Source organism: Corylus avellana, chromosome 4, assembly GCF_965113065.1.
Source record: "Corylus avellana chromosome 4, dhCorAvel1.hap1.2, whole genome shotgun sequence".
NCBI classification, from domain to species: Eukaryota; Viridiplantae; Streptophyta; class Magnoliopsida; order Fagales; family Betulaceae; genus Corylus; species Corylus avellana.
The window spans coordinates 25644220-25668307 of NC_142493.1; the positions used below are offsets into that span (position 1 = coordinate 25644220).

At 36.6% G+C, this 24088-nt stretch overlaps 3 protein-coding genes across 3 annotated transcripts; all 3 read left to right on the forward strand.

Moving 5' to 3' along the window:
- The first annotated feature begins 233 nt into the window (after window positions 1–233).
- Window positions 234–11782, forward strand: LOC132176917 (AGC (cAMP-dependent, cGMP-dependent and protein kinase C) kinase family protein). The gene is made up of 14 exons (XM_059589077.2): window positions 234–448; window positions 968–1330; window positions 1872–2046; window positions 3176–3259; window positions 3348–3589; window positions 3694–3913; window positions 4209–4288; window positions 4374–4458; window positions 5986–6117; window positions 6209–6322; window positions 6438–6485; window positions 7124–7208; window positions 10041–10097; window positions 11344–11782. Exons 2-14 carry the CDS (start codon window positions 1110–1112, stop codon window positions 11442–11444), a joined length of 1644 nt encoding a protein of 547 aa, XP_059445060.1. The 5' UTR covers window positions 234–448; window positions 968–1109; the 3' UTR covers window positions 11445–11782.
- Window positions 11783–13156: 1374 nt separating this feature from the next.
- LOC132179656 (Splicing factor 3B subunit 5/RDS3 complex subunit 10) lies at window positions 13157–18643 on the forward strand. The gene is made up of 4 exons (XM_059592411.2): window positions 13157–13266; window positions 13766–13851; window positions 13953–14076; window positions 18353–18643. Exons 1-4 carry the CDS (start codon window positions 13261–13263, stop codon window positions 18398–18400), a joined length of 264 nt encoding a protein of 87 aa, XP_059448394.1. The 5' UTR covers window positions 13157–13260; the 3' UTR covers window positions 18401–18643.
- A 938-nt stretch (window positions 18644–19581) lies between these two features.
- Window positions 19582–22849, forward strand: LOC132178634 (Tetratricopeptide repeat (TPR)-like superfamily protein). The gene has a single exon (XM_059591105.2). It carries the CDS (start codon window positions 19657–19659, stop codon window positions 22102–22104), a length of 2448 nt encoding a protein of 815 aa, XP_059447088.2. The 5' UTR covers window positions 19582–19656; the 3' UTR covers window positions 22105–22849.
- The last annotated feature ends 1239 nt before the right edge of the window (window positions 22850–24088 follow it).

A 24088-nucleotide genomic window follows, 5' to 3' on the forward strand; every position in this document is an offset into this window, starting at 1 on the left:
AATTTTTTGAAATATTAGAAGAGTATATTGTCAATTTTTAAACATTAAGGTTCGAATTGAAAAAAGTGAATAAATCTCACTTGTATTAAAAAATTATTATGCTGTTTTCAGGTAGCAAAATCTCGCGACAAATAGAAACCCATTCGGGTGGGGTTTGTGAGACAGCAATGCAAAAACATTTAAATATCTTATTAAAGACACAGAAAAGGAAAACACAAAACTGGGTACAGCAAAGAAGCACATAAAAAGTCTTTCACGTACAAAGCAGGAGTCTCCACTTTTCAACACAAAAAGGCTACGGAGCATCGAATGGGGCATCATCACCAACACTTTGTGCTCCTCTCCACTGTTCCTTCCACGCTGAAACTCGCGGACTCTCCGGTTCCTCCGTCTCTCTTCCTCTAGGGTTTTGGCTCCGCTGCTCTGCTTCTCTTCTACGCTCCCTACGGTACGTTACTCTCTCCGATTCCCAAATCCAACCCTCCGGAGCCGTCCGATTCGGTTCGGGTGCGTTGAATTGTCTCGAACGTAGGGTTTAGGAGGCTCTGATTAGGAATTCGATTTGCTTGTTGATTTAATTTTGAGTTTTGAGTTTCGAGCTCTGTTTGGTTGCTGAGAAAATGTGCTGAAAGAAGAAGCGAATGAAACTTTGAGATGCAACTAGGATGATGAATTGGACTAAGTTAGAGTGTTTGAGGCTTTGAGCTTGTAGCTTGTAGCTTGTATTAATTTTCATCCTTTTAATCTAGGTCAGTAATTTCTTTGCGTATTTTCCTTTTGTTTTTTGGCAAGTAAAAAGTGCGTTAAGTGTATGGGTTGTAGAAACTAAGATCTTCACGTTTGGCTAGAACAGAGGGTTAGTTTTGCTTGCTATTAGTTAGAACTGATATTGCTCACAAATCGAATTCGGATTTCACAAATAAACAATATTGAATTGAAGTTTGTTGATTGTCTTTGTCAATTGCAGAGCAAATGCATTGGACACGAATCCATGATGCATCGGCAGCTATGATGAAATGTTTACTCTATAATTGTTGGTGAGATAAGGTAAAATGGGCCTTTGAAAGTGTGGATTTACACGGTGTGAGGTATTAACTGAGTGAAAGAAAATGGACAAGGCAAGGAGTTGGTTCAGTAAGTTTACCTCAAAAGACAAGTCAAAGCATTTGAAGAAGAAGGAAACTGCAGGGAGTGGGAAGGAGGTGTCAAAGGCACCGATGAGTGAGGAAGCGCCTTCAAATGTGACTAAACAGAAGGTTGCGGCTGCAAAGCAGTATATAGAAGACCATTACAAGAAGCAGATGAAGAACCTGCAGGAGAGGAAGGAGCGGTATGGTTTTGATCCTTCTTTTTGTAGTTATGAGCTGATGGTGCTGCAAACTTTTCAGTCTAAACTTTTACATTGGTCTGGTTTATAGTAATCTTTTCTTACATGCACCAAAAAAAAAAAAAAAAAAAAATTTTGTTGTGTAACATTTTTGTTGGATTAAAGATGCTTTTTTTTTTTAAAAAAAAAATTGTGAGTAGTCCATCCCTACCTTCTCCAGATAAGTAGTGAGGCTTTGTAGGAAGTCCTTGGTCACGTGACTGCATGGACACCAGAAAGGCCCAATTTGTCAAAATCCCCTCGCTAGTAGCATACAAGAATTGCAATTTATACTCCCACTAGTTTATCCTTATGGTCAATTGTTTCAAGTAGTGCTGGCTTAAAGTTATTGGACAGAAATGATTGTGCACCATTTTTCTGAACCAGTTAGCTTGTGAAGTATCCATTTTTCTCGTTAACGATTTATTCCACCAATGTGGTTATTGAAGTAATCAATTTTTTAGAACCTTGAGTGATTGTATTCTAGTGCTTGAATTCCATTCAGACGTAATGTACTTGAAAAGAAGTTGGCTGATGCTGAGGTCTCAGAGGAAGAGCAGTACAACTTGTTAAAGTATTTGGAGAAGAAGGAAACTGAATATATGCGCCTTCAAAGGCATAAGATGGGTGCTGATGATTTTGAGCCATTGACGATGATAGGGAAGGGTGCATTTGGAGAGGTATAACTTTTTGCTTTGACATACTTCTATAGTTGATTCTAATCAATGGCATAGACATGGTCCTCCATGATTTTTGTGTGTTGTTATGGTGCTATTGTGTTTAGCTTGCCATTACCTTCGATAGTTTAGAGAAAACAAATGAAAAAATAGAAGACTTTAAATAGTATTTTGCAGCTACTACAAGGTGATGGTCGCTAGTCAGTTTTCTTATTATGTTTTCCTATATCTTACATCTACCTCATGAAAATGTTCTCTCTCTCTCTCTCTCTCTCTCTCATGATGGGGTTATACTCTGAAAGGAGGCCTGGAGATTAGAATTCTTTATGTTTGATCGCATTATGGTTTTAAGAATTATGACATTTACCTTTACTTCAATTTTTTCCTATAAAAAAGAAAAGAAAAAAGAATTATGACATTTACCTAGAGTAAAGGGGCTCAGTTACCTTTTAGAAAATAGAGGAAACAAATTAGAGAGAGAGGGAAAGGAAAATTATGAGCACAAGAGTTAAAATGAAGAAAGGAGAAGGAGTTGGAAAATGGAAACTAGAGCAAGCAAGTCTTCTATAATTTTGCTAACCTAATTGGTCACTTACTTTACCCGTGAAAGCTACCTTTGAATAGGCTATTTCCTTCCCCCTAAAGCTTAATAACCCAGAAAACAAAATTTTTTGGAAAGAGCTAAAATAACTTTTAGAACAAGACATGAATTGCATGGAAATGTTTACAGACTTCTGCTATACGACATTAAAAAAATGAAGAGCAATCATATCAATTTGAATCCTACTGCAAATACCACCTAATAAATCCTTGGCTAATTTAAATAGGATTTGCAAAATCATAATACAGTATGCTGCATTGATGCTATTTCTTATATGTAAAATTTGTTCTGGTCACAAGGCAAGCCACATAATTCTGCTGGACGTGTTTTGTTCAAGCAGTGACTAAAAAGGATGTGCTGTTGGATATTATGCACTTGAATTGCTTGGAGTTACTAGTTAGTGATGCTCTGACTGATTCTTGCCAGTTGCCATACAATTAACTTGTTTTGTGAGGTTCATCTGTGGTTTTTGTTACAACTTAATCAATCTGTTGATTGTTTTACGTGACTAATTTTTTTCTACTGGTGCAGGTTAGAATCTGTCGCGAGAAGGCAACAGGTCATGTATATGCTATGAAGAAGCTTAAGAAATCGGAGATGCTTCGCAGAGGCCAGGTATACAATTTACCAAGCCTGACAGACAATTTTATTAAGATTATTGTTTCATAATGCATTTTGCTATTTTTCATTTAAATTTGTTCAGGTTGAACATGTGAAAGCTGAGAGGAATCTACTTGCAGAGGTTGATAGCAATTGCATTGTCAAGCTCTATTGTTCCTTCCAAGATGACGAGTATTTATATCTAATTATGGAATATCTACCGGGTGGAGATATGATGACTTTATTGATGCGCAAGGATACACTGACAGAAGATGAGGCCAGGTTTTATGTTGCGGAAACAGTCCTAGCTATTGAGTCCATCCATAAACATAACTATATTCATAGGTACTTTGATGTTTGTCTAGATTGTGTGATGGGAGGCTATCAATATGTTATTTCTGTCATGGTCTTATTGTTTCATATAAGTGATTCCATGTTTCATACTACAGAGATATCAAGCCAGATAACTTGCTGCTTGATAGAGATGGTCACATGAAATTGTCAGATTTTGGATTATGTAAACCCCTAGACTGTAGTAATCTCCAAGAAAAGGATTTTTCTGTTGGAAACAACCTTAGTGGGGCTCTTCAAAGTGATGGACGCCCTATGGCACCAAGACGCACACAACAGGAGCAACTTCAGCATTGGCAGAGGAACAGGAGAATGCTTGTAAGTTTGTGACACTGACATCACATGATTGATATGGCTGTTAACCTTAAAGTATTGCTACTATCAATCGCAACAAAACAGCGTTATCTTCAGCATGCTTTTTCTTCATTACTGTTGGGGTTTATATTAACTTTTGTGGTATGCCATAGTTGCAAATATTGTCTAGAAAGGCTCCTAATTCATCCTTTTCCCAGTGAAATTTGTTTTAGCATTCTTTTTTTCCCCAGAATCTTATGGTGACTGCATGGTTATGTTAAAAATTTCAAAATGGTTTTCAATATTTGTAATGTTGCAGGCTTATTCTACTGTTGGAACACCTGATTATATTGCCCCAGAAGTTTTGCTGAAGAAAGGATATGGGATGGAATGTGATTGGTTGGTATTTGAATTTTGTTTTTATCTTTTTTGATCTATCATTTCTTGAATTTGTGCTAATAAGATGCTGTTGATACTTATCCAGGTGGTCTCTTGGCGCCATCATGTATGAAATGCTCGTGGGATATCCACCCTTTTATTCAGATGAACCTATGTCAACTTGTAGGAAGGTAACCTGCAGTTCTTTGCTTTTATTCATATGATTTCTTAGAACATATGCTAAGCGGGGCATGTCTATATTTTTTTATTTTTTATTTTTCTATTATTCCTGTCTCTCTCTTAGAACTGGACCACAGAATACACAACTATAAAAGGGTGTACTTTCTTTGATCATGGAATATGGTGAAGTTTGCTAGAGACTGGAATACGGGTGTTATCTTTAATTAAATGTTTTGAGTTAGCAAAATAGAAACAGGGCACTGGTGAAACCCAAAAGACTCCCTTTCTTCATGGGTAGTACTGTCATAGAAGGCTTGTTTCCAATATGAATCCTCATCATAAAAAAACTTTTTTAAAGCTATTGAACTTTTTATTTTTATATTTATATTTATATTGTTTGGAGGTTTCTTACTCAATTAATATATCTTGCTAATACAGTATCACGGAATCCATTTTATATTTGAGGATTTAGGGCTGAGTGTTACTAAAAAGTTAAGGGAGGAAATCGTATTAACTATCAATCCAACTCTCCAAATTTGTATTAACATTTTATTTAAATCGCGCACATGCTCCTTTTGCTTTAATTGTGTGAGGCCTAGCATCATTGTAACTTCTTTACCATTTGCTTGTCATAAATTCTGTTAGACTGCTACTATGGTGTAAACATTGATCAACCTGCAGAAATGTGTATAGGTTCAGGGAAAGGATCTCCTGAATATTAGGTAGCTATCATTAAACCGGGTAGTCTCTAGGAGATGGGTGCAGTAGCAGAAAGTGCTGCTAGAAAGGCTATTTCAATAGCGGCATCCAAAATGGCTCTATGAAGTTATGAACCCAATTTATTATCTCAGGATTGGAATATACAACCAAAGGAAAGAGGTCTTTAGAAAAAGCAAAAAAGAACAATTGCAGGTTTCTTTTATATATATATATTGTGGACAGTAATCCAGTGGGCCCTTATACAGTTAATTTTGTTTCTCAAAAATATTTGGGGATCTGCATGGAGGGACTACAATGAAGGAAAGTTTGTTGGGAGGGATTGTACTTTTACTCCTGCTTGTTAATTTTCCATATTGTTTAGAAAGGTCTGGAAATTAAATTGTTTGGTACATCTTTACAAATCAACATTTTGGTGCTTAGCAGTGTCTTTTGTAAATTGTGTGGATGGCATGGACCTCAGTAGGAATCTGTCCCTTGTTTAACACTTCTACTGTAATCTGCTTTCTGTTTCCCAATTGTGCCTTAAAAGATCCAATCAAGATTACCCACTGCCACGATAAATTTTTATTGTGACTTAGTTTAAATTCTCTCTTTTATACCTCAAATTTTGTTCTTGGTTGAAGCTACAATTGCTTACTTGCGGGAACTCTGATGCTCTTTTCTTTCTGCCATTTGTTATCTGATACCTATTATAAACTCTTACTACAGGTCATAATTGTACCGCTTTTATTGGGCTTATGTCTAATTGTTTTTCTCAGCTTGTAGCTCTGGTCTTTGTCATTATGATGGAATATTTTCCCTCTTTATCAATTATGCAGATAGTTAACTGGAGAACTCATTTGAAATTTCCAGAAGAAGCAAAATTGTCTCCAGAAGCAAAGGATCTCATTAGTAAAATGTTATGTAATGTTGATCATAGGCTTGGAACGAAAGGCGCAGATGAAATAAAGGTGTTGTGTGATGTTTCCTGTCCTATTTATTCGCTTTTAAAATTTGAATTCCTAATTAATGAATTGACTTACTGCACCTGGATATCTTTAGGCTCATCCGTGGTTCAAAGGCATTGAATGGGACAAATTGTATCAAATGAAAGCTGCATTTATTCCTGAGGTCAATGATGAATTGGATACTCAAAATTTTGAGAAGTTTGAAGAGGTCGTTCATTTTTTATTTCTTTTTTTAATTTCTTAAATGTATGAAAGTACAGACCTATTTGAGGCATTTTGTTGCTAACCTTCTTGTTTCTTGTGATTGGTTAATGATGCTGTAGGCTGACAACCAAATCCAAACTTCATCTAAAGCAGGTCCATGGAGAAAGGTTGGTATATATGATTTAGTTGATGCATTCTGGGCCCAAACAGTTGCAGTTGTAGTATCTTTACTAGTGTTTTACATATGTGCTTTTGCTGCTCGAGCTCTTTCATAACTAAGCCAGTGTCTGTTTTATCCTCAACTTGGCAAGTATCTCATTGTCCAGAACACCCTTTGGTAATAAGGTCATGTGTGTAATTTTGGTGCATTTGTATTGATGTTCACTATGAGAATTGTTGGTAGTGTGCATTTTCCATTTAAACATCATTGCTGTTTAGTCAGCTGAAATTACTCTATTGGTAATAGAACCAATCTTCTGTTTGCTTCTTTCAACTCACATTTTATAGTCTTTCTGGTTGTAAAGTTGAGTTTCCTTTCTGGATATAATGGCCAGTACTTTTAGGATGTTTTTGATTGCAAGATGGTGAGGTCATTTGAAGCAATAGGGTACAGATGGGGTGATTAATTTTTGGTCTATTAATGTAGTTTCTTTGGTGTGGTTCTGTTGTTCATTGTGTTTCTATTTAGTGAATTGTTTAGTGTTTTCCTTTTCTTCTCTGCAACTGAAATTGTTTAATGTCTATTAATCCTACAATTTGATGAGTTATTGCTAATGTTCTCATGCTGTTTTGTCCTCTGCTGCAGATGTTGTCGTCTAAAGATATCAACTTTGTTGGATACACGTATAAGAACTTTGAAATTGTAAATGATCATCAATTACCCGGAATTGGTATCTACCTGCCTCTCTCTATGGACACATTTCTATCTAATCTTTTTACTTGAGCTTCCTTATTTATTATTTCTCTAAATGTGTTGAAGATTACGTAATGCTTTCTTTCTTATTTCTATGGTTAGAGCCCTCTTTATTGTTCATATAAGGTATAATGTGTATGTAGTTTTGAAAATTCACGTTCTTGGAGATCTGACCAAATCCTCGTTTATCAAGGTTTTGAATTTATGCAACTGACCCAATGCTGTTGGGATTAGGCCATATGGCTTAGCTGGGCTGTGTTTAATTGTACACTGTTTCCTGATTAAAGGCAGGGACAGAGAGCTATTTGTTGAAAGTTCTTGACAATGCTTAACCTGCCTCTTTTATACTTTGTGAACTTAATTCAAAGGTTGGCTTTACTTATTTCAACCCTTCTGCCATACCATCTCTCAAGTGGTGGCAATATCTTATGTGGATTGTGGTGTTAATCAAACCAAAGGATCTAAGATATCTAGCAAGTTTGACTGTAAGTCAGGATTTTGGCAAATACAGTTGACAGAAGAGTCTGAAACCTTAACAGGTTTTAAGCGATGAAGTGCTTAGTCTACCTTATAAATAGTAGTTTGCAGTTCTCTATCTGTTATGTGCCTATGTAACTTGTGATGGAAAATTAACGAGTGTAGATTTTTGGTAGGATAATTCGAGGAATCCTGGGCCTCCTTATGTTAGGGTAGTTCGAGTAATCCTAAGCCTCCCAACAAACGTCTATGTTTGCCAAGGATTAACTCATTTGGCATTAGAAGAGTCTTTAAATAGACTTGCAATGTGATAGATAAGAACTCTAATCTTAAAATAATTATAAAATTAATCCAAATTTTAAAATAATATACTCTTTATTAAATAAAATCATATTTTAACACAACTTCTACTCCTAACTTATCCTAATCTCACCCATAACATTCTTCCCCACTTTGAATGGACCTTGTTCCCAAGGTCCCAAGAATTTTTGAGCTTGATATCGAGAAGATTTTCCAAGATAATCAGCTATGGAAGATGTGCTCCTCTTTGTAGCCAAAATACTGGTAGATATGTAAGTAGTAAAAGATGGGATAAAGATCAAAGGACCCAGGTATTCCCAGAAGAAAAGTGTATGATATGAAACTTGGTATTCCCAGAAGAAAAGTGTATGATATGAAACTTGGTATTCCCAGAAGAAAAGTGTATGATAGGAAACTTGTGGACCCAAGTCCCTGAACACTACAGTCAAATGGTCGAAGTTTCCATCACTATAATCCTCGAGACTTTTCTTATAGTTAAGAAAAATAGGCATCTCCTTTGATCCCAGTTTGAGGGGAAGGGTTAACCTCTATCACGAAGGGTAGAACTTTTTGGTTCACCGATGAAAAGCCTTATGCAGATCTGCTACCTTAGCCTAGGAATCATGAAGATGTACAAGATGGGTTTCGATTTGGGCATCATTTAGATAAACAGGTGTTAAAATCTTAGAGCCCAATGAACCAATTTCATTTATGCGGTCTTCTTTATCTCCTATTTCCTCTTCAACTTCTTTTTCTGAGTCAGCAATATTGATGTCTTTGAGCAAAAGGAATTCCATGGATGATGATGGTGATGAGAGTCACGTCACCTCCAATTTTTTACCAAAATTTTAGATCATCGTTCCTGATATTGGTTTTGGGCATTTTTGTCATGGCCGTTCTTGTAATACCCTGATGGTCCACTTCCTCCTCAACAAGCCTCCTTTCGTGCACCGGCCATGTTCCATGCCTGGTAAATCTTCAGCCTCTTCCATTGCAATTGGTTTTGGGCGTTTTTGTCATGGCCGTTCTAGAGTGGTCCACTTGCTCCTCAACAGGCCTTATTTCGTGTACTGGCCATGTTCCATAATCGGTAAACCTTCAGCCCACTCAACTTCCATCCTTTCCGTGCTCTAGGCTCCCTTGAACTCGGCGGTATGCAGTGGTGGCAAAGCAAATAAATTTGAGCACAGGTAGCAAGTGGCACCGTATTGAGCATTTGGGTTTTGGTTGCTGTATGGGTATGGTGGGCCGATTGGGTTGGTGTTGGTATGGCCAAGCAAGGTGGTGAGACTTCAACATGGTGGTGGCTATGGTCGATGGGTGGGTGTTTTTGGTTGCAAGGGGTATGGTGCTAGCACCGTTTGTGGCTGTTGAGCACATTGTGCTGAAATGCTGTCAAGCGGTGCTATCATGGCTTAAAGCATTTCTGCCATCGTCTTCATTAACCGATCTCGCAACATGCGCAATTCTGCCTTCAACTCCTGTAGTGAAGTTTGTTGTCCTATGCTCAAGGAGACTCCGGGTTGGTGATGAGCAACCTATCTCTGATACCAATTATTATGTGTCTACATAAGCTTTGATGGAAAATTAACAAGTGTGTAGATGTTTGGTAGTATAATTCGAGGAGTCTTGGGGCCGCCTTATGTTGTAATCATTCGAAGAACCCTACGCCTCCCGACAAACGTAACATCTGATAAAAATGAACTCATCGACAATTTTATTAGCATTAGAACTGTCTTTAAATAGACTTACAATGGGATAAGATAAGAACTCTAAATCTTAAAATAATAATAAAAGTAATCATAATCCTAATTTTAAAATAACCTAATCTTTATTAATTAAAATCCTAACTTAGCGTAATCTCACGTGCAACATTATCTACTTATCAAAAAAAAAAAAAAAAAAACGTGTAACACTATCTAGGCACACTCTTTTAGTGTCCTCTTTTCAGAACATTATTTTCTCTAGTGCAACACTTGATCTTGGCAATGATCTTTTGCATGACTGGTTTTTTATGATTTCCAATGTACAGCTGAATTAAAGAAGAAGAGCACAAAATCTAAGAGGCCCTCCATCAAGTCCCTTTTTGGTATGATTTTTTCCGTACTTTTTGCTTTTATCTTTGGATAAACAGTTATCTCAATCTATTATCATCCCAATATTAAGTTTACCGATTTTCGTGCAAGGACCAAAATGCTGTCACACACGCACAAATGATAGAACTTTTAGATGTGTTCGAGTCATATATGTTACTTCAATTGGAAAGGGTACTAGGCCCGTCTTTGTGTAAATTCATAGAATTTTTCGTTCATACTTTTCTGTCTTGGAAACAACAATGAGAAGGCAAGAAAAATATGAGAAATGCTGAGTGTACCTAATTTTTAATCCAATTTGATTTCCCTTTCCTTTCCAACACTATTGGTATCAAAAGGATCTCCTGGCTCTCTCTTATGGTGCTGGTGAAGTTTTTAGGCATATTTCTGATGCCGTCTTTTGTCGCCATATTTGAATGGGTAGTTGAGATAATATCTTAATTCAGAGAGTGCCAAATTTTGGATGTTAGTGAGTCCATTGAACTTACCAAAAAAAAGAGAGGGAATAATTTGTGTTGAAACTACTTTTGTGATGAGAAATCTGCTTTTTGAAGTTTGATTTTTCAATTTACTGTGAAATTTTCACAAATATTTACCTGAGTTGACTTTCTGGATGTGGCTAATTTATGGATTTGGTGATTGTAAGAGAAGTATATAGTACCCTCTTTTGTCACCATATTTGAAAGTATAGTTCAATTAAGCTTTTATTAGTGAGTACTAGACTTTGGATCTGGGTGCTATCAGTTAAGTTTCCTTTGCAAAGCTTATCCCTAGTTTTTCAGATTAATTCTTCGATAAAGTTCATGCAATTACTGTTTGTCATAATTTTGTGGGGGTCAATAGTTTCATTATCGTGGGCTGTTGTTGCATAGTATGCCATGAATGGTAACAGGGAAAAAAATTGTAGGGAAAACTGCATTTACTCTCCTTTAACTATCATCATTTTTGCAATGTCTCCCTCAATCTACCATTAGGGTTGCAATGTTGTCCTCCAGCGACCAATACCCTCTATAAGATGAAAAGAAAATCATTTTTTATCTTATGAAGGATATTTTTGCCATTTTGGGTCGTGGAAGGGAGACATTGCAACTCGAAACGTTGCAACATTGGAGGGAACATTGCAAAAGGGATGATAGTTGGAGAGGGTAAATGTAGTTATCCAAAATTGTAAATACGTTTAATAGAATGATTTAATTGTTAAGAGTGTTAACTTTTTCTTATGAATTTGGTACATTATTACAGATGACGAGTCAGGCAAGGCTGGCAGTCAACCTACTCAGGGGAGCTTTTTGAACCTCTTGCCTCCCCAACTAGAAGTCCCTGAGAAACGGAATCAATCCTAGTGAGGTGCACTAATTTTTCTTATAACATCAGATTGCCACCAGATCCAACAAAAGAGCGTTTTGTTCTTTGGTGAATGGCCTTTGTTTTACTGCTTCCTGCATTTGGTTATTTTAGAGTGAGTTTTTGGGGCGAAGGCCCTAAACGAGTTGTTTGGTCTCTGTAAAATATCTTCTGGAAATATATATTCTTTGAAAATCGTGTATTCTTCCTTTTTCTCCTTTGTAATGCTGAAAAAAAATTCTTGTATAATACCAGCTTCATTATTCATGTAATTAACTTACTGTTAGTGTTGATTATAGTTGCACTACTTATATATGAAATAGAAGAATTTGATTAATATCTTAACATTAGGTTTGTGATTGTCATCACTCTCTCAATTCCTCCTATTTTGAGTTGAGATTTGGATGGGTTGGCATGGGTTAGTAATTACCATTAAAGTGCGAATCATATTTCCGTTTGGGTTGCATTGCTTCTGTCGAAGTTAGTCTGTCTGTTCTTCCTTGATGGTAATAATTTAACTCTTTATCTCATTCCCACCCTTCAAGTCTTGTAGCTTTTACGTAGTTTGATTTGTCCTCAAACGGGCTGCTCAAAAGCTTGAGAAATGCAGGGTTTTCATGACTTTCTTGTCAAAAATTTGGTTCCAAACTGATTTGTCAGCATCCATTCACCTTATGTCTTTATTTACTAAAATAATAAGTTGTATGGGATGGTGATATGTCAAGTTTGAAACTAAATTTTTGGAAAAAGTCTCGGGAAACCTAGCATTTTTACGAACAAAACTATTTGCCAACAAAAAAATGGAGTTACTATTTACCAACATCCTCAGATACTAAACACACAATATCCACGCATACTCGAAAGTCAATTGACCTTCCGTCCACTTTCTTTAAACAAAAGTCACGAAAAAAGGACTCAATGATAGCTTTTAAAATGTGTAAAAGATTTGCCACGTGTTTGTATGGGGGTGTTATAGGATCAGTTGATCTGGGTAGAGTAACGAACTCGTGTCTCGTCGTGTTTGTACAATTGACAAACACAACAAAGTAAACTTCAAACTCGTACACCACATTTTCAAAAGTTTACCTACACAGATAAGGATAAATCGTTGATTTTTTACACTAAGGATTGTGGCTCTAAGGAAGAGTATGCACCTAACAAGTCTAGAACTTGGGGTCTAAGAGGTGATACTCTCTAAGATCACTAGGCAAACCCCTTGGGTTATGTAGGTCTTACAAATTCAATAGTAGATTTGCTAAAAAGATGAATAAGAGATGAATGTATAACACTTCTCTTTGCATTTAAACGATAGGTGGAAGGAGTCAACGTGATAAGTAGTATTTTTTTTTTTTGTTTAAATGAGTACTAGAGACTATACTTTTATTTCATTTTGATGATATGACATTGTTAAAATACAACATTTTTAACTCACAAATATTCTATAATGCTGATGTAGTAGTTTCAGCCGACCATTATTTTGTTTTTTTTCATTAAGGGCAGATTAAATATTTAGTTGAGATTGTTACATCAATATTACAAGTAATTGTAAGATAAAAATAAATTAAAAAAATTTAACATTATTTAAATTGTAAAATAATTACAAGAGATTAATTTCTTAAGAATTAATTAGTAGTGCCACCACAACTGTAAAATTGTTGCGTATAAAAATACCCATACGAATCCCCCTCACGGTAAAGACGGTGTGGTCTGGTGCGTATAAATCATCCCCCACGCCTTGCAGTTTGCAGATTTCGGTAGCTTTCTCGCGCCTTTGAAAACCCTTGGGATATTTCTCTGCTTGCGACTGCGAACAATATGCAGGTATCTCTTTTGAATCCCTTAGAAGTTGGAACGGTTTTAATCAAAACCCAAAACCCAAAACCCTCATTCCCCATTATCCCTTTCTTTCTACTCTGTCTCCAATTGCTCCTCAAAACCCTAATCTCCATCTCTCTTGCTTAGAAAATAGATGCCGAGTGATGTCTTTCTTCTCTCTTTCTCCGTTTCCTCGGCAACCGAACATATTCTAATTGGACTGCCTTTCTTTGCTTTGAGCTTACATTTAGTGAAACCCACCAAAAAAAAATACATGAACCAATATATGGGTGACTTTTTAGTTTTGGGATTTATTATTTTGTTTTCGACTTGGAGGAGTATCATTTTTGATAATATTTGGTGTTCGACGTAACTTAATTTGTGCTTTAAAAATCATTGCTAGACGTTTACTTTTTATTTTTTTATTTTCCTTTGATACGAAGCTTTAGCGTTGAATTTCTTTAATAACTTCAAAATTGATGAGCTTGCTACTTGTACTGTGCAGGCCAGTGACAGGTTTAACATCAATTCCCAGCTTGAGCACCTCCAAGCTAAATATGTCGGTACTGGGCATGCAGATTTGAATAGATTGTAAGGCTGCCAATCCTTTAAAAGCCCATGTGTTTTTTTTCGGCTAGTATTTATTTGTTAGTTTGTTATTCTTAATTTCATTTATGGTTTTGGATGTGTAGTGAATGGGCAGTGAACATTCAACGGGATAGCTATGCGTCATATGTTGGGCATTACCCCTTACTAGCGTACTTTGCTATTGCGGAAAATGAATCAATTGGGAGAGAGCGCTACAACTTCATGCAGGTTTAGTCTAACTCGTCGTCTTGCAGTGTTTTCTCTGGTTGTCAGTTTCTGTTTGTTGAGAATTACCCGCACAAACACCTCTATTCACAATTCTAAGTGGTGCTTAATGCTTTGGTTTGCTTATATTTTCTTGGGTGGCATATTTTGACATTCTTCACTTATCAGTTCTCGAGTCTTTTTATGTAGTTTAGGTTATATGTTAAAAGCTCCAATGTCAACGTTTAGATATAGACACTCATTCCATCTCAAAATAGGTGCTGTGGCTTGGAATAATACGATTATTAATAAAAAAGGTAAATATATAGTGATTTTTCTAAAATGTATACTAGGTATGGCATGATTTTTTTGTGGGAATCTTGTTTGTTTTTCAAAAAAGATGAGGGTGATGTAGAAAATTGAAGAAGCATGAACTTTCAATTTTAGAAAGATTTTTATATTTTGAGACAACTGAAAAAGGTTAATGTTATACTCTGTTTTGAGATGGAGAGATTACATCTTTTTGTTGGAAAGTTATACAACCCACGACTTCACCTTCCATCCATTCTTATGGGAAGAGAAAGTGTCCCACTGAGTTAGAGGCTGTTGGCATTAGATACACGGGTGTGATTGGTCTTCTTTTTTTTTTCTTCCAAAAAATATGGTTATAGATGGGTATAAAATGGTCAGAATGGTCACAGTTATGTGTTCTGTTCTCTTTTGTGTTGCAGAGTGTGGTTTGCCTATTTATGTATTTATTTAAAGGAGAAATTATACCTACTCCCCTCAAACTTAGAGTCTAATTGCAATGTCTCCTAAAATTTAAAAAGTTACAATTGACCATCAAGCTATTAGCCCATTTCACTTAGCCCCCGCCATTAAGAATTTATGTTAACTTGGACAACAAATGCATCACGTGATGTGAAATGTTCATTGTAGCTCTGATGAGATGTTTGAAAATACCAATATGCCCTTATGTTAAAAAAATAATTTCTTTTAAAAAATCTGGCCTTGAACCCATGGCTTGCCATTGACGATTTTTTTTTAAAAAAATCTAACACAAGGGTATTATTGTCATTTTGGGTCACATGATACACGTGACTGATTTTCTGTATGATTTAATAAAAAACCTCTAACGGAGGGGGCTAGTATAGTGGGGGACATTGCAATTTGGGTTTTTTTTTTTTGGGGGGGGGGGGGGGTGGTCTAAGTGTAGTTTCTCCTCATTTAAATCTTGGATATTACAGGCATACTACAGTTATCATAGAACTCTACTGAAGAAGATATTACAGTCTACTATCTCTATAAATGATCTTTTCTTCACCTTGATGAAGTTTAGTTGATAGCTTTCATCTCCTTTTTGAGCATATCGAAAAAGAAATTTAACCTTTGTCTCTTTATCAAAGCATGCTTTTCATTGATAGGAATTAGGAAGATCCCTGCTGCTAATCATGGGAGGAGTGTTGTTTTTCTTGATATAAGGTTAGGCGTGGCCTAGTTGAGAGGCTGTGTGGTTGATTACTTGGATGCAGAGTGATATGGAAGTAATTGCTACCTCTGTTTCATAACTTGTTATAGAAGTAATTAGTTCATTATTGTATAAATTACTGAGGAATCAAGAAACATGATTATATATGATGACTTAGATTAGAATGCATTTGTGAGAAGTTTGAGGAAGTGCAATCGAGAACAACATTGGAGGAAACTGGCTGCAAGATTTGGTGCCCTAGCCTTGGTTCAACAGAGACTAGTGGTTATTAAGAAATTATTTGTTCAAATGAAGATCCTGCATGGATAAGAGAAGAGCTGGAATAGTAATTTGATTGTGTATATGCAAATGACTGAATGTATATAAAGCAATGAGATGGTTGAAGATTTGCTTAGCTGTCCACAAATAGTTGGAAAAGGTAATCAGCTTTTGATGCATTTGTGTGGTTTGTTCTGTCATTGTCATATGAAATATGGAAAAGTTGTCTATGATTGCTTATTTGTTTGGTTTTGGTTAAGATAAGTCAGGATTTAGTGGTTTGTGATTGTGAATGAAAGAACTTACGGTTGTTAGATTGCTTTTGGTGTTGAGGGACGAGAATATGAAATCAAAGGGGGCCTGGTCTTGAAGGAATCTGGTTACTGGAACTTCATGTGATGGATTAAATTTGAGGATTTGGAATTGGTTTTGATGGCTTAAAAGATGACTAAAGTATGGGAAAAACTTTTGATTTTTTACGGTTTCAAAGGGGTCACATGTCAAATAAGTCACTTTATTAGCAATTGCTGTCAAAATGGACAAAAAAGAGGTCATGTGTGCTGGACGTGACTACTTTGGTTTTTTTTTTTCTTCTCCAAAATACCCTTAAAATTATTTTGAAAAAAAAGAAACAAAACAAAAGGGGTGACTGAACCACTCCCACAGATCTGAGTTGGTTTGACCACCCTCCTTTTCAATTTTTGGGGTGACCGACCACCCCCTTCTCATTTTTGTGGGGGTTGTATGGCCACCCTTATTTTTTTAGTGGGCAATTGTGGAATTTAATTGCTAAAGCCTGGGATAATTTTGGAAGAAAACCACCAAAGTGGTCACGTGTGCCACACGTGACCACTTTTCCATCCATTTAGACGAATTTTGCTAACTGAGTGGCCTTTGCGTAACAGAGTGACAGTTTGAGGTATCCAAATGCCACTTTTTAGAGTTTGGTGGGGTAAGTAAAAAATGGTGGTAGTTTGGGACCACAGTGTATTTTTCCCAAAACTTTCTTTTCTAAACTAGCCTAAAATCCACATATAAAGGCAAACTTGACTTGCTTTTGTAATGGTATCTGTCCTACAACCCACATTTAGCTGATACTGAAAGAACCAAAATTTCTATGACTTAATAAACTAAATTAATTGCTGCATGACCCATAGCTCTAGAGTCTAGCCTTAGTAAGAGAATATCTATTGACAGTCCAACTGGTTGACTTGACCATCAAGTTAGGCACAAGACTAAGAATGTGATTGGCTGGCGAGATCATCTAAATAGGGACGACTTGTATAGTGTCAATGTTTGCACGCCTTCACATGTAAGAGTATAGCTCTTTTTGATATCAATAAAAGAGTAAAGTGCTGGTACGCACCACAATTCCATATCCATTTGTGACCTGAGAATTTTGACGAAGCTTAAGAGGTTATCTTAATCTTACCAATATGGTATCTAATTGGGCCTTTTTGATCAACTGTAACTTTAAATCATCCGATTCTTTTTCATTTTCTTTTCTTATATTGCATTTGTATGACTTCAATACTATTCTCTTTCCGTTGCCTCACCTTTTCCAGTTAAATAAGACTAGTATTAGCTTCTTCAGATACAGGAAATGATTCTCGTTTATGGTTATGAGGTTTTAGCCCTCGCATTATATATATGCCATTTCCCTTCAAACTAGAGGTTTATTTGCTCCTTTTTTTCGCCCCTCTCATCCCTTTGCTCGACATGAGGTTTTTTACTTCTTTCTGCAACAATTTTTGTTGTATTAGACACACACACACACATGTATGTTTGTATTTATATCTATGCATATCAAGTTTTTGTTTGCAATGCTATTTCTGAACTTTGCATGCAGATCATGTGGTTTATCTTTTCATATTTCCTTGTAGATGACATGATCTCTATATATAAGTTCTCAATCTAAAGTCTTTGTAATCCATCATTGCCATTGGTGTCACTTCTCTATATGTGTAACCTAGTAAATTCGTGCTGTATTTTCTAGCATGTTAGAGAAGCTTTATCTTTAATTAAACTCTGTAGCCCAAATAGTTTCTTATGTTTGAATCTTGATCACCTGCTATATCTTATTTAATCAACCATGGGACCAAATATTTTATCGGCCTATTTTTTTGGTCTTGAAGTTGCTATTCTAGTTTACTATGGAAGCATCGAAACACTCTCTGGTTTGCTGGAATTAATAATGAGTATTTACTTATTCATATTTTGAAAAGATGGTATGAGTGACCGACATGTTCATAATTCCACATTCAAAATGTTGGCAAATGTTCTGGTTTGCTTGGATTTGATGATGGGTCTTTTGTGATATTAAATCTTATCTAATGATATTGGATGATGGCTTAGTGATTTTTGGAGCCTTATCAATAAATCCTCTAATCCTTTCTTCTTTTTGTTGGCAAATGTTATGGTTTGCTAGGACTGATGACGGGTCTTTTGTGATACTAAATCTTATCTAATGATATGGGATGATGGCTTAGTGATTTTTGGAGTCTTATCAATAAATCATCTAATTCTTTCTTCTTTTTGATTTTTGTTGTGCAGAAAATGCTTTTGCCTTGTGGTCTCCCCCCTGAAAGAGAAGACGAATGAGAATTGTCATTTGGGCCAAATCTGAAACATATTAAAACTCTCAATCTGTGCAAGCTGAGAGTCCCATATTTGTGACATCTAAATATGTTTTTACTTGGATGAACAATTAATGTTATGTGAGACTGATGAATAGAGAGTACTTGGATCACACTCTCATCCAACTTTTGTTTGGGCTTGTAAAATTAGTCATTATGTGAACGCTTGGAATTTTTAGTCTTGATCTGGTTATGGGTTTTTCTGATCTCTCTCATCTTATAATTTCAACTAGAGGATCGACCATATCACGTTTTTAAATGAAAGAAGCTTGTTCTTGAACCTGCACACATTTAATCCCTTCATGTAGCCTTTTCAATGCTTCAAAACCTGAACCCTATGTGTATGGCTTACAAGGCTTGCTTCTTGTTCATTGACAACATTGTGCCTGTTGTTGTACTCATCGGTCTTGTTTTTATTTAAAAAGGAAAAATTCAAGGGTTGATGGTACTCTCAGTCTCACGTTAAACTAGTAGTATGAAAGATGAATATTTAGAATTATTTCATAGGGCACAAATTTCCTCCACTTTCGGCCTATTTTAATAGGTGACAAGTGTCATCTCTCAAATATTTCTTTTAAATACTTTAATATTTTTAAGAGTCATTTATTGCCATTTTACTAACCTAAGAACCTAAACATTAATTTGTGAGAAACTCAAAAATGTTGAATGATACTTGTTACTTATTGAAGTAAGTTGAAGGAAATTTTATTTAAATTGGTTTGGAGAAAATTTATGTCCAAGTGTTAAATGCACCTTCAAAGCATTTACCGTCTTGGGTAGATAATATTAATCGAATCTCTAATCTTACCCTTCAATGCTCATATAAGCAAGTTGGTGTTGGAAAAAATTATCTGACATGGTAAATAGAAATAGCTAAGTGGATCTTCAAAGCATTTACTAATGAAGTACATTGTACAATTATCCTTAATCTATTTTTGAATTCAATGGATTATTGATTCATTCACTATAGATTGGTGAAAAAGTCATTTCTCTTTACTAAATGCAAGTTGTAAAGGCTTAGTGGACCACACCATTTGAGACATGCGGTACCAGATGAGTGGTCCAGATTAAAAGAAACTCCGCCGACCAAGATCATACGCCGGTGGATTGAGCATTGTAGCAGTTCGAGAAAATTATAAAAAGAGCGGCAGTTTAGTTTGGTTTGTTGCTAAAAACACACCGAATCTTTCCACAACACCACCGCCACAATGCCCGGACGCAATGACTTCAACACAAACCCTGCTCAGAGCCCTCCTCAGAAATCCCACCATCATCCAAACCAAGTCTCAGGCCAAACAGCTCCATGCCCACATCCTCAAAACCGAAGGCCCATGTTCCACTCACTTGTCCACCACCCTCGTCTCCATCTACTCAAACCTCAATCTCTTGCATGACTCACTCCTACTCTTCAACACCCTCCACTCCCCTCCCACTCTTGCTTGGAAATCCCTCATCAAATGCTACGCTTTCCATGGCCTTTCCCACCAATCCTTGGCTTTCTTTGTCGAAATGCGGGCTATGGGTAAGCACCCGGACCTCCATGTGTTCCCTTCTGTGCTGAAATCTTGCACATTGCTTATGGACTTGAGGTTGGGCGAGTCGCTACATGCCTGCATTATAAGGCTTGGTATGGATTTCGACTTGTATACTGGCAATGCGCTTATGAATATGTATTCGAGATTTCAGAGCTTGGGTGAGAGTGGCAGGCGGAGGCCTAGCGCGCCCAAGATGCTTGATGGAATGCCTGATAGAAGGCGAAAAGGCAAATGTGAAAGTGGTGTGGCTAGTTGTGGGGAACTGGGTAGTAGAATTGTGTCTGAGGAGTTAGAAGGTGAGGAGGGGATGCTTTACTTTGATGGAAAAGCAAAGAGACGGATAGGTAGTGGGGAGACTTTCAATAATAATAATAATTGTAACTCAATTGAATTGGTGAACAAGTATGAAGAACAGGCCACGGGTATTGATCATAGAGTTAACTTGAATCAAATAACTGATAAGTTGCCTCAAAGTAGTGGAAATAGGGAGATTAGTGGGCATTTCTATGGGAATATGAATGATGTTTCTGCAGGAAGGATAGACGTAAGGGCTTTTCTAATGGATAATGTGAGAAAGATCTTTGATATGATGCCAAAAAGGGATCTTGTTTCCTGGAATACTGTGATTGCAGGAAACGCACAAAATGGAATGTATGAAGAAGCTTTAGCAATGGTTAGGGAGATGGGGAATGCGAACTTGAAGCCTGATTCTTTCACTTTGTCGAGTGTTCTTCCCATCTTTGCAGAATATGTGGATGTTATTAAGGGAAAGGAAATCCATGCGTATGCCATAAGACATGGGTTTGATGCAGATTTGTTCATTGGAAGTAGCTTAATTGACATGTATGCCAAGTGTACTCGCGTGGAAGATTCATGTCGGGTCTTCAATCTCTTATCTCAGCGTGATGCCATTTCATGGAACTCTATAATTGCAGGATGTGTGCAAAATGGTCTGTTCAACGAAGGCCTGAGATTCTTTCGGCATATGTTGAAGGCTAAAATTAAGCCAAGGCACGTTTCCTTTTCAAGTATCATGCCAGCTTGTGCTCACTTGACCACACTACTTTTGGGGAAGCAGCTACATGGATATGTAATTAGAGGTGGATTTGATGATAACATGTTTATAGCCAGCTCCCTCGTGGACATGTATGCCAAATGTGGGAACATTAGGATAGCTCGGTGGATTTTTGATGAGATGGAGCTACATGACATGGTGTCATGGACGGCCATAATCATGGGATATGCTTTGCATGGGCATGCCCATGATGCCATTTCCTTATTTGAGCAGATGGAAAAGGAGGGAGTAAAACCCAATGATGGGGCTTTTGTAGCTGTGTTGACTGCCTGCAGCCATGCTGGATTGGTAGATGAAGCTTGGAAATATTTTAATAGTATGACTCAGGATTTTGGAATTGCTCCAGGCTTGGAGCACTATGCTGCTGTTGCAGACCTTCTGGGTCGAGCAGGAAGGCTGGAGGAAGCTTATAAGTTTATCTCTAACATGCATATTGGACCAACAGGAAGCGTGTGGTCAACACTGTTGGCCGCATGTAGAGTTCGAAAGAATGTTGAATTGGCAGAAAAGGTTGCTGACAAAATATTCAGGGTTGACCCTGAGAACATAGGGGCTTACATTCTACTGTCAAACATTTATTCTGCTGCTAGGAGATGGAAAGATGCAGCAAATTTGAGAATGTTCATGAGGAATAAGGGCATGAAAAAGAAACCAGCTTGCAGCTGGATCGAAGTTAAGAACAAGGCGCATGCTTTTGTGGCTGGAGATAAATCCCATCCGTATTATGACAGAATAAACGAGGCACTAGAAGTTTTACTAGAGCAGATGGAGCGAGATGGGTATGTTCCTGACACAAAAGAGGTGCTCCATGATGTTGAAGAGGAGCATAAGAAATACTTACTACATAGCCACAGCGAAAGGCTCGCTATAGCATTTGGCATCATTAGCACTCCTGCAGGAACAACAATTCGAGTAACAAAGAACATTCGTGTCTGCACAGACTGCCACACAGCAATTAAGTTCATATCAAAGATTGTTGGAAGAGAAATCATTGTGAGGGATAACAGCCGATTTCACCATTTCAAGGATGGAAGGTGTTCTTGTGGTGATTATTGGTGACTCAGCATAATGTAATAGGGTTGTTTTGATTTGACCTGAAACCATTTAGAAATCGGCCAAACTGCAGGATGACTTGGTCCTTTGAGCGTGTCAAAGAGATTGGTAGCGACCATTAACGAACCAATAAAAAGGAGTTCCTGATGGCACTGCAAGTCTGCTACCAAGCAAGCACAGGAAAAATGCCAAATACAATGAAGTGCCATCTAATTCACCTCTCTTTTGTTGGAAATGACACTACTCCTTTGAAGTACTGCATCACATGTTCTGTTAAGAGAACTGTCTACTGATTAACAGAAACATGTGATGCATCACATGCTATTGCTTACCAGAAAGATTTCCCACAGAAAAAATCATTCAAATTTGATAGCAAACTACATCTTATCACTCAGAGCTTAACGTGGTTATCATCTCTATATACAAAATTCAGTATTGCAGAACTTACCTGCATAGCGTTTGATTACTTTTATTGGCATATATGATTAGGGGAGGAGGCTGCTGCTGTTTTTTCTACAATCATTGGTTCAGATGATTAATTGTCATTACCTGCTTCTAAATGGTACAGTTGGCCTTATGTCCCTTTCCTTTTAGGTGTACAATGACTTGCATGCCTTTAAATGCATGGTTAGTTTTACTCAACATTCTTCAAAGAACTTCCCTTTGCCCCAGGTTATCATCTGAAAGCGGTGTTTGTAGCTTCTTGCAAATTATTGTGCTGGTAAGTTGGTAACAATACCCTTCTTCTTCCTCCTCCTCCTATTAAAATTGTGGTGTTTTTGCATGATTAGTAAATATCAAGCTTTGTTTTTCTTTCTTTTTTTTTTTCTTTTTTTTTTTTCATGCATTATTTAGAGATTGGTAACTAGCCTACCAGGACAAAAATTCTGAAAAATACCAATCCCAATTCCCAACATGTAGCTACCAAAGGTGTAATTTTTGATTTTTGTCCGATGACCAAAGGGGGAACCAACCAGAAGACAAGTGGGTCTAGGATTGGTCCCATAGACAATGAATAGGTCAAATCAGTTACCAACTATTTATCTCTATATGTACGCTACTGAAAGCTACGCTTCATACCCTGAGATGCAAAGTTGCAAGGATATATACCCACTCGACAAAGGCACCCATGCCCTGGGTTTCTTTTAATTAAGCTTATATTTATTTTCTGCCTATCTGTGTTGACTTGTACAAGTGTAGAACCTCTTCATTATTTTCAGGCTAAAATCTCCACAGATCTTTGAGGTATTAATTCGTTACCTATATTTTAATTTTTTTTCTTCTTTTATCTTTTTATATTTATATTTATAATTATAAATTTTCTTTATTTTATTGAATGTAACACATTTTGATTGAGTATCACGTGGCGGCAGTACTTTATAAATTCAAGGGAAGCTTGATGAAATGATATATATATATATATATAAAACGGGGAAAGTGGAAGTATATACGTTGTATATAGTCTTGACAGGTCTGAGAGAGAAGCAATGAAAGCGAGACAATGTGCCAACTTACTGCTTCTCTCCACTATTATTACAAATATTAATTCCCCATAACCCACGTTTCTTTCTACTTTTGCATTGAGTTAGCATGAGGGTTTTTTAATTTGCTTTTTTTGTTTTTTTTAAAAAAATTTTGTCTTTACTTTTACTTTGGCATTGACAATAAATACATACAGATTAGTGTGGTGGCCATGCTTGGTAATATATCGGCTCGGTGTTTTATGTTTTCATAAACAAAACTATACTTTTTTTTTTTTTTTCTAAATAAATTATTTACAAAATATATATATATTTTTATAATTTTTTGTATTATTTTAGCAAAACAAATGCTACTCTTGCATGTGTATGAGTTAACTTATTATTTAATTTTTTTTTTTTTTTAAAAAAAAATAGTCATATAACTAAGAGAGTGTTGATTGAGTGAGCAATTCTAACCAATTTTATCTACCTCATACAATTCTAGCCAAATCGGAGTGATGGCGCGGCCA

What these genes read in the sequence shown, in the direction of transcription:
- LOC132176917 (XM_059589077.2), top strand. Translation starts at nt 1,110, where the DNA reads ATGGACAAGGCAAGGAGTTGGTTCAGTAAGTTTACCTCAAAAGACAAG. An exon ending in AGAGGAACAGGAGAATGCTT is followed by an intron (nt 3,914 to 4,208) that starts GTAAGTTTGTGA and finishes GTAATGTTGCAG; the next exon opens with GCTTATTCTACTGTTGGAAC. An exon ending in AAGGCGCAGATGAAATAAAG is followed by an intron (nt 6,118 to 6,208) that starts GTGTTGTGTGAT and finishes GGATATCTTTAG; the next exon opens with GCTCATCCGTGGTTCAAAGG.
- LOC132179656 (XM_059592411.2), top strand. An exon ending in CATGCAGATTTGAATAGATT is followed by an intron (nt 13,852 to 13,952) that starts GTAAGGCTGCCA and finishes TTGGATGTGTAG; the next exon opens with TGAATGGGCAGTGAACATTC. An exon ending in AGCGCTACAACTTCATGCAG is followed by an intron (nt 14,077 to 18,352) that starts GTTTAGTCTAAC and finishes TTTGTTGTGCAG; the next exon opens with AAAATGCTTTTGCCTTGTGG.
- LOC132178634 (XM_059591105.2), top strand. Translation starts at nt 19,657, where the DNA reads ATGACTTCAACACAAACCCTGCTCAGAGCCCTCCTCAGAAATCCCACC.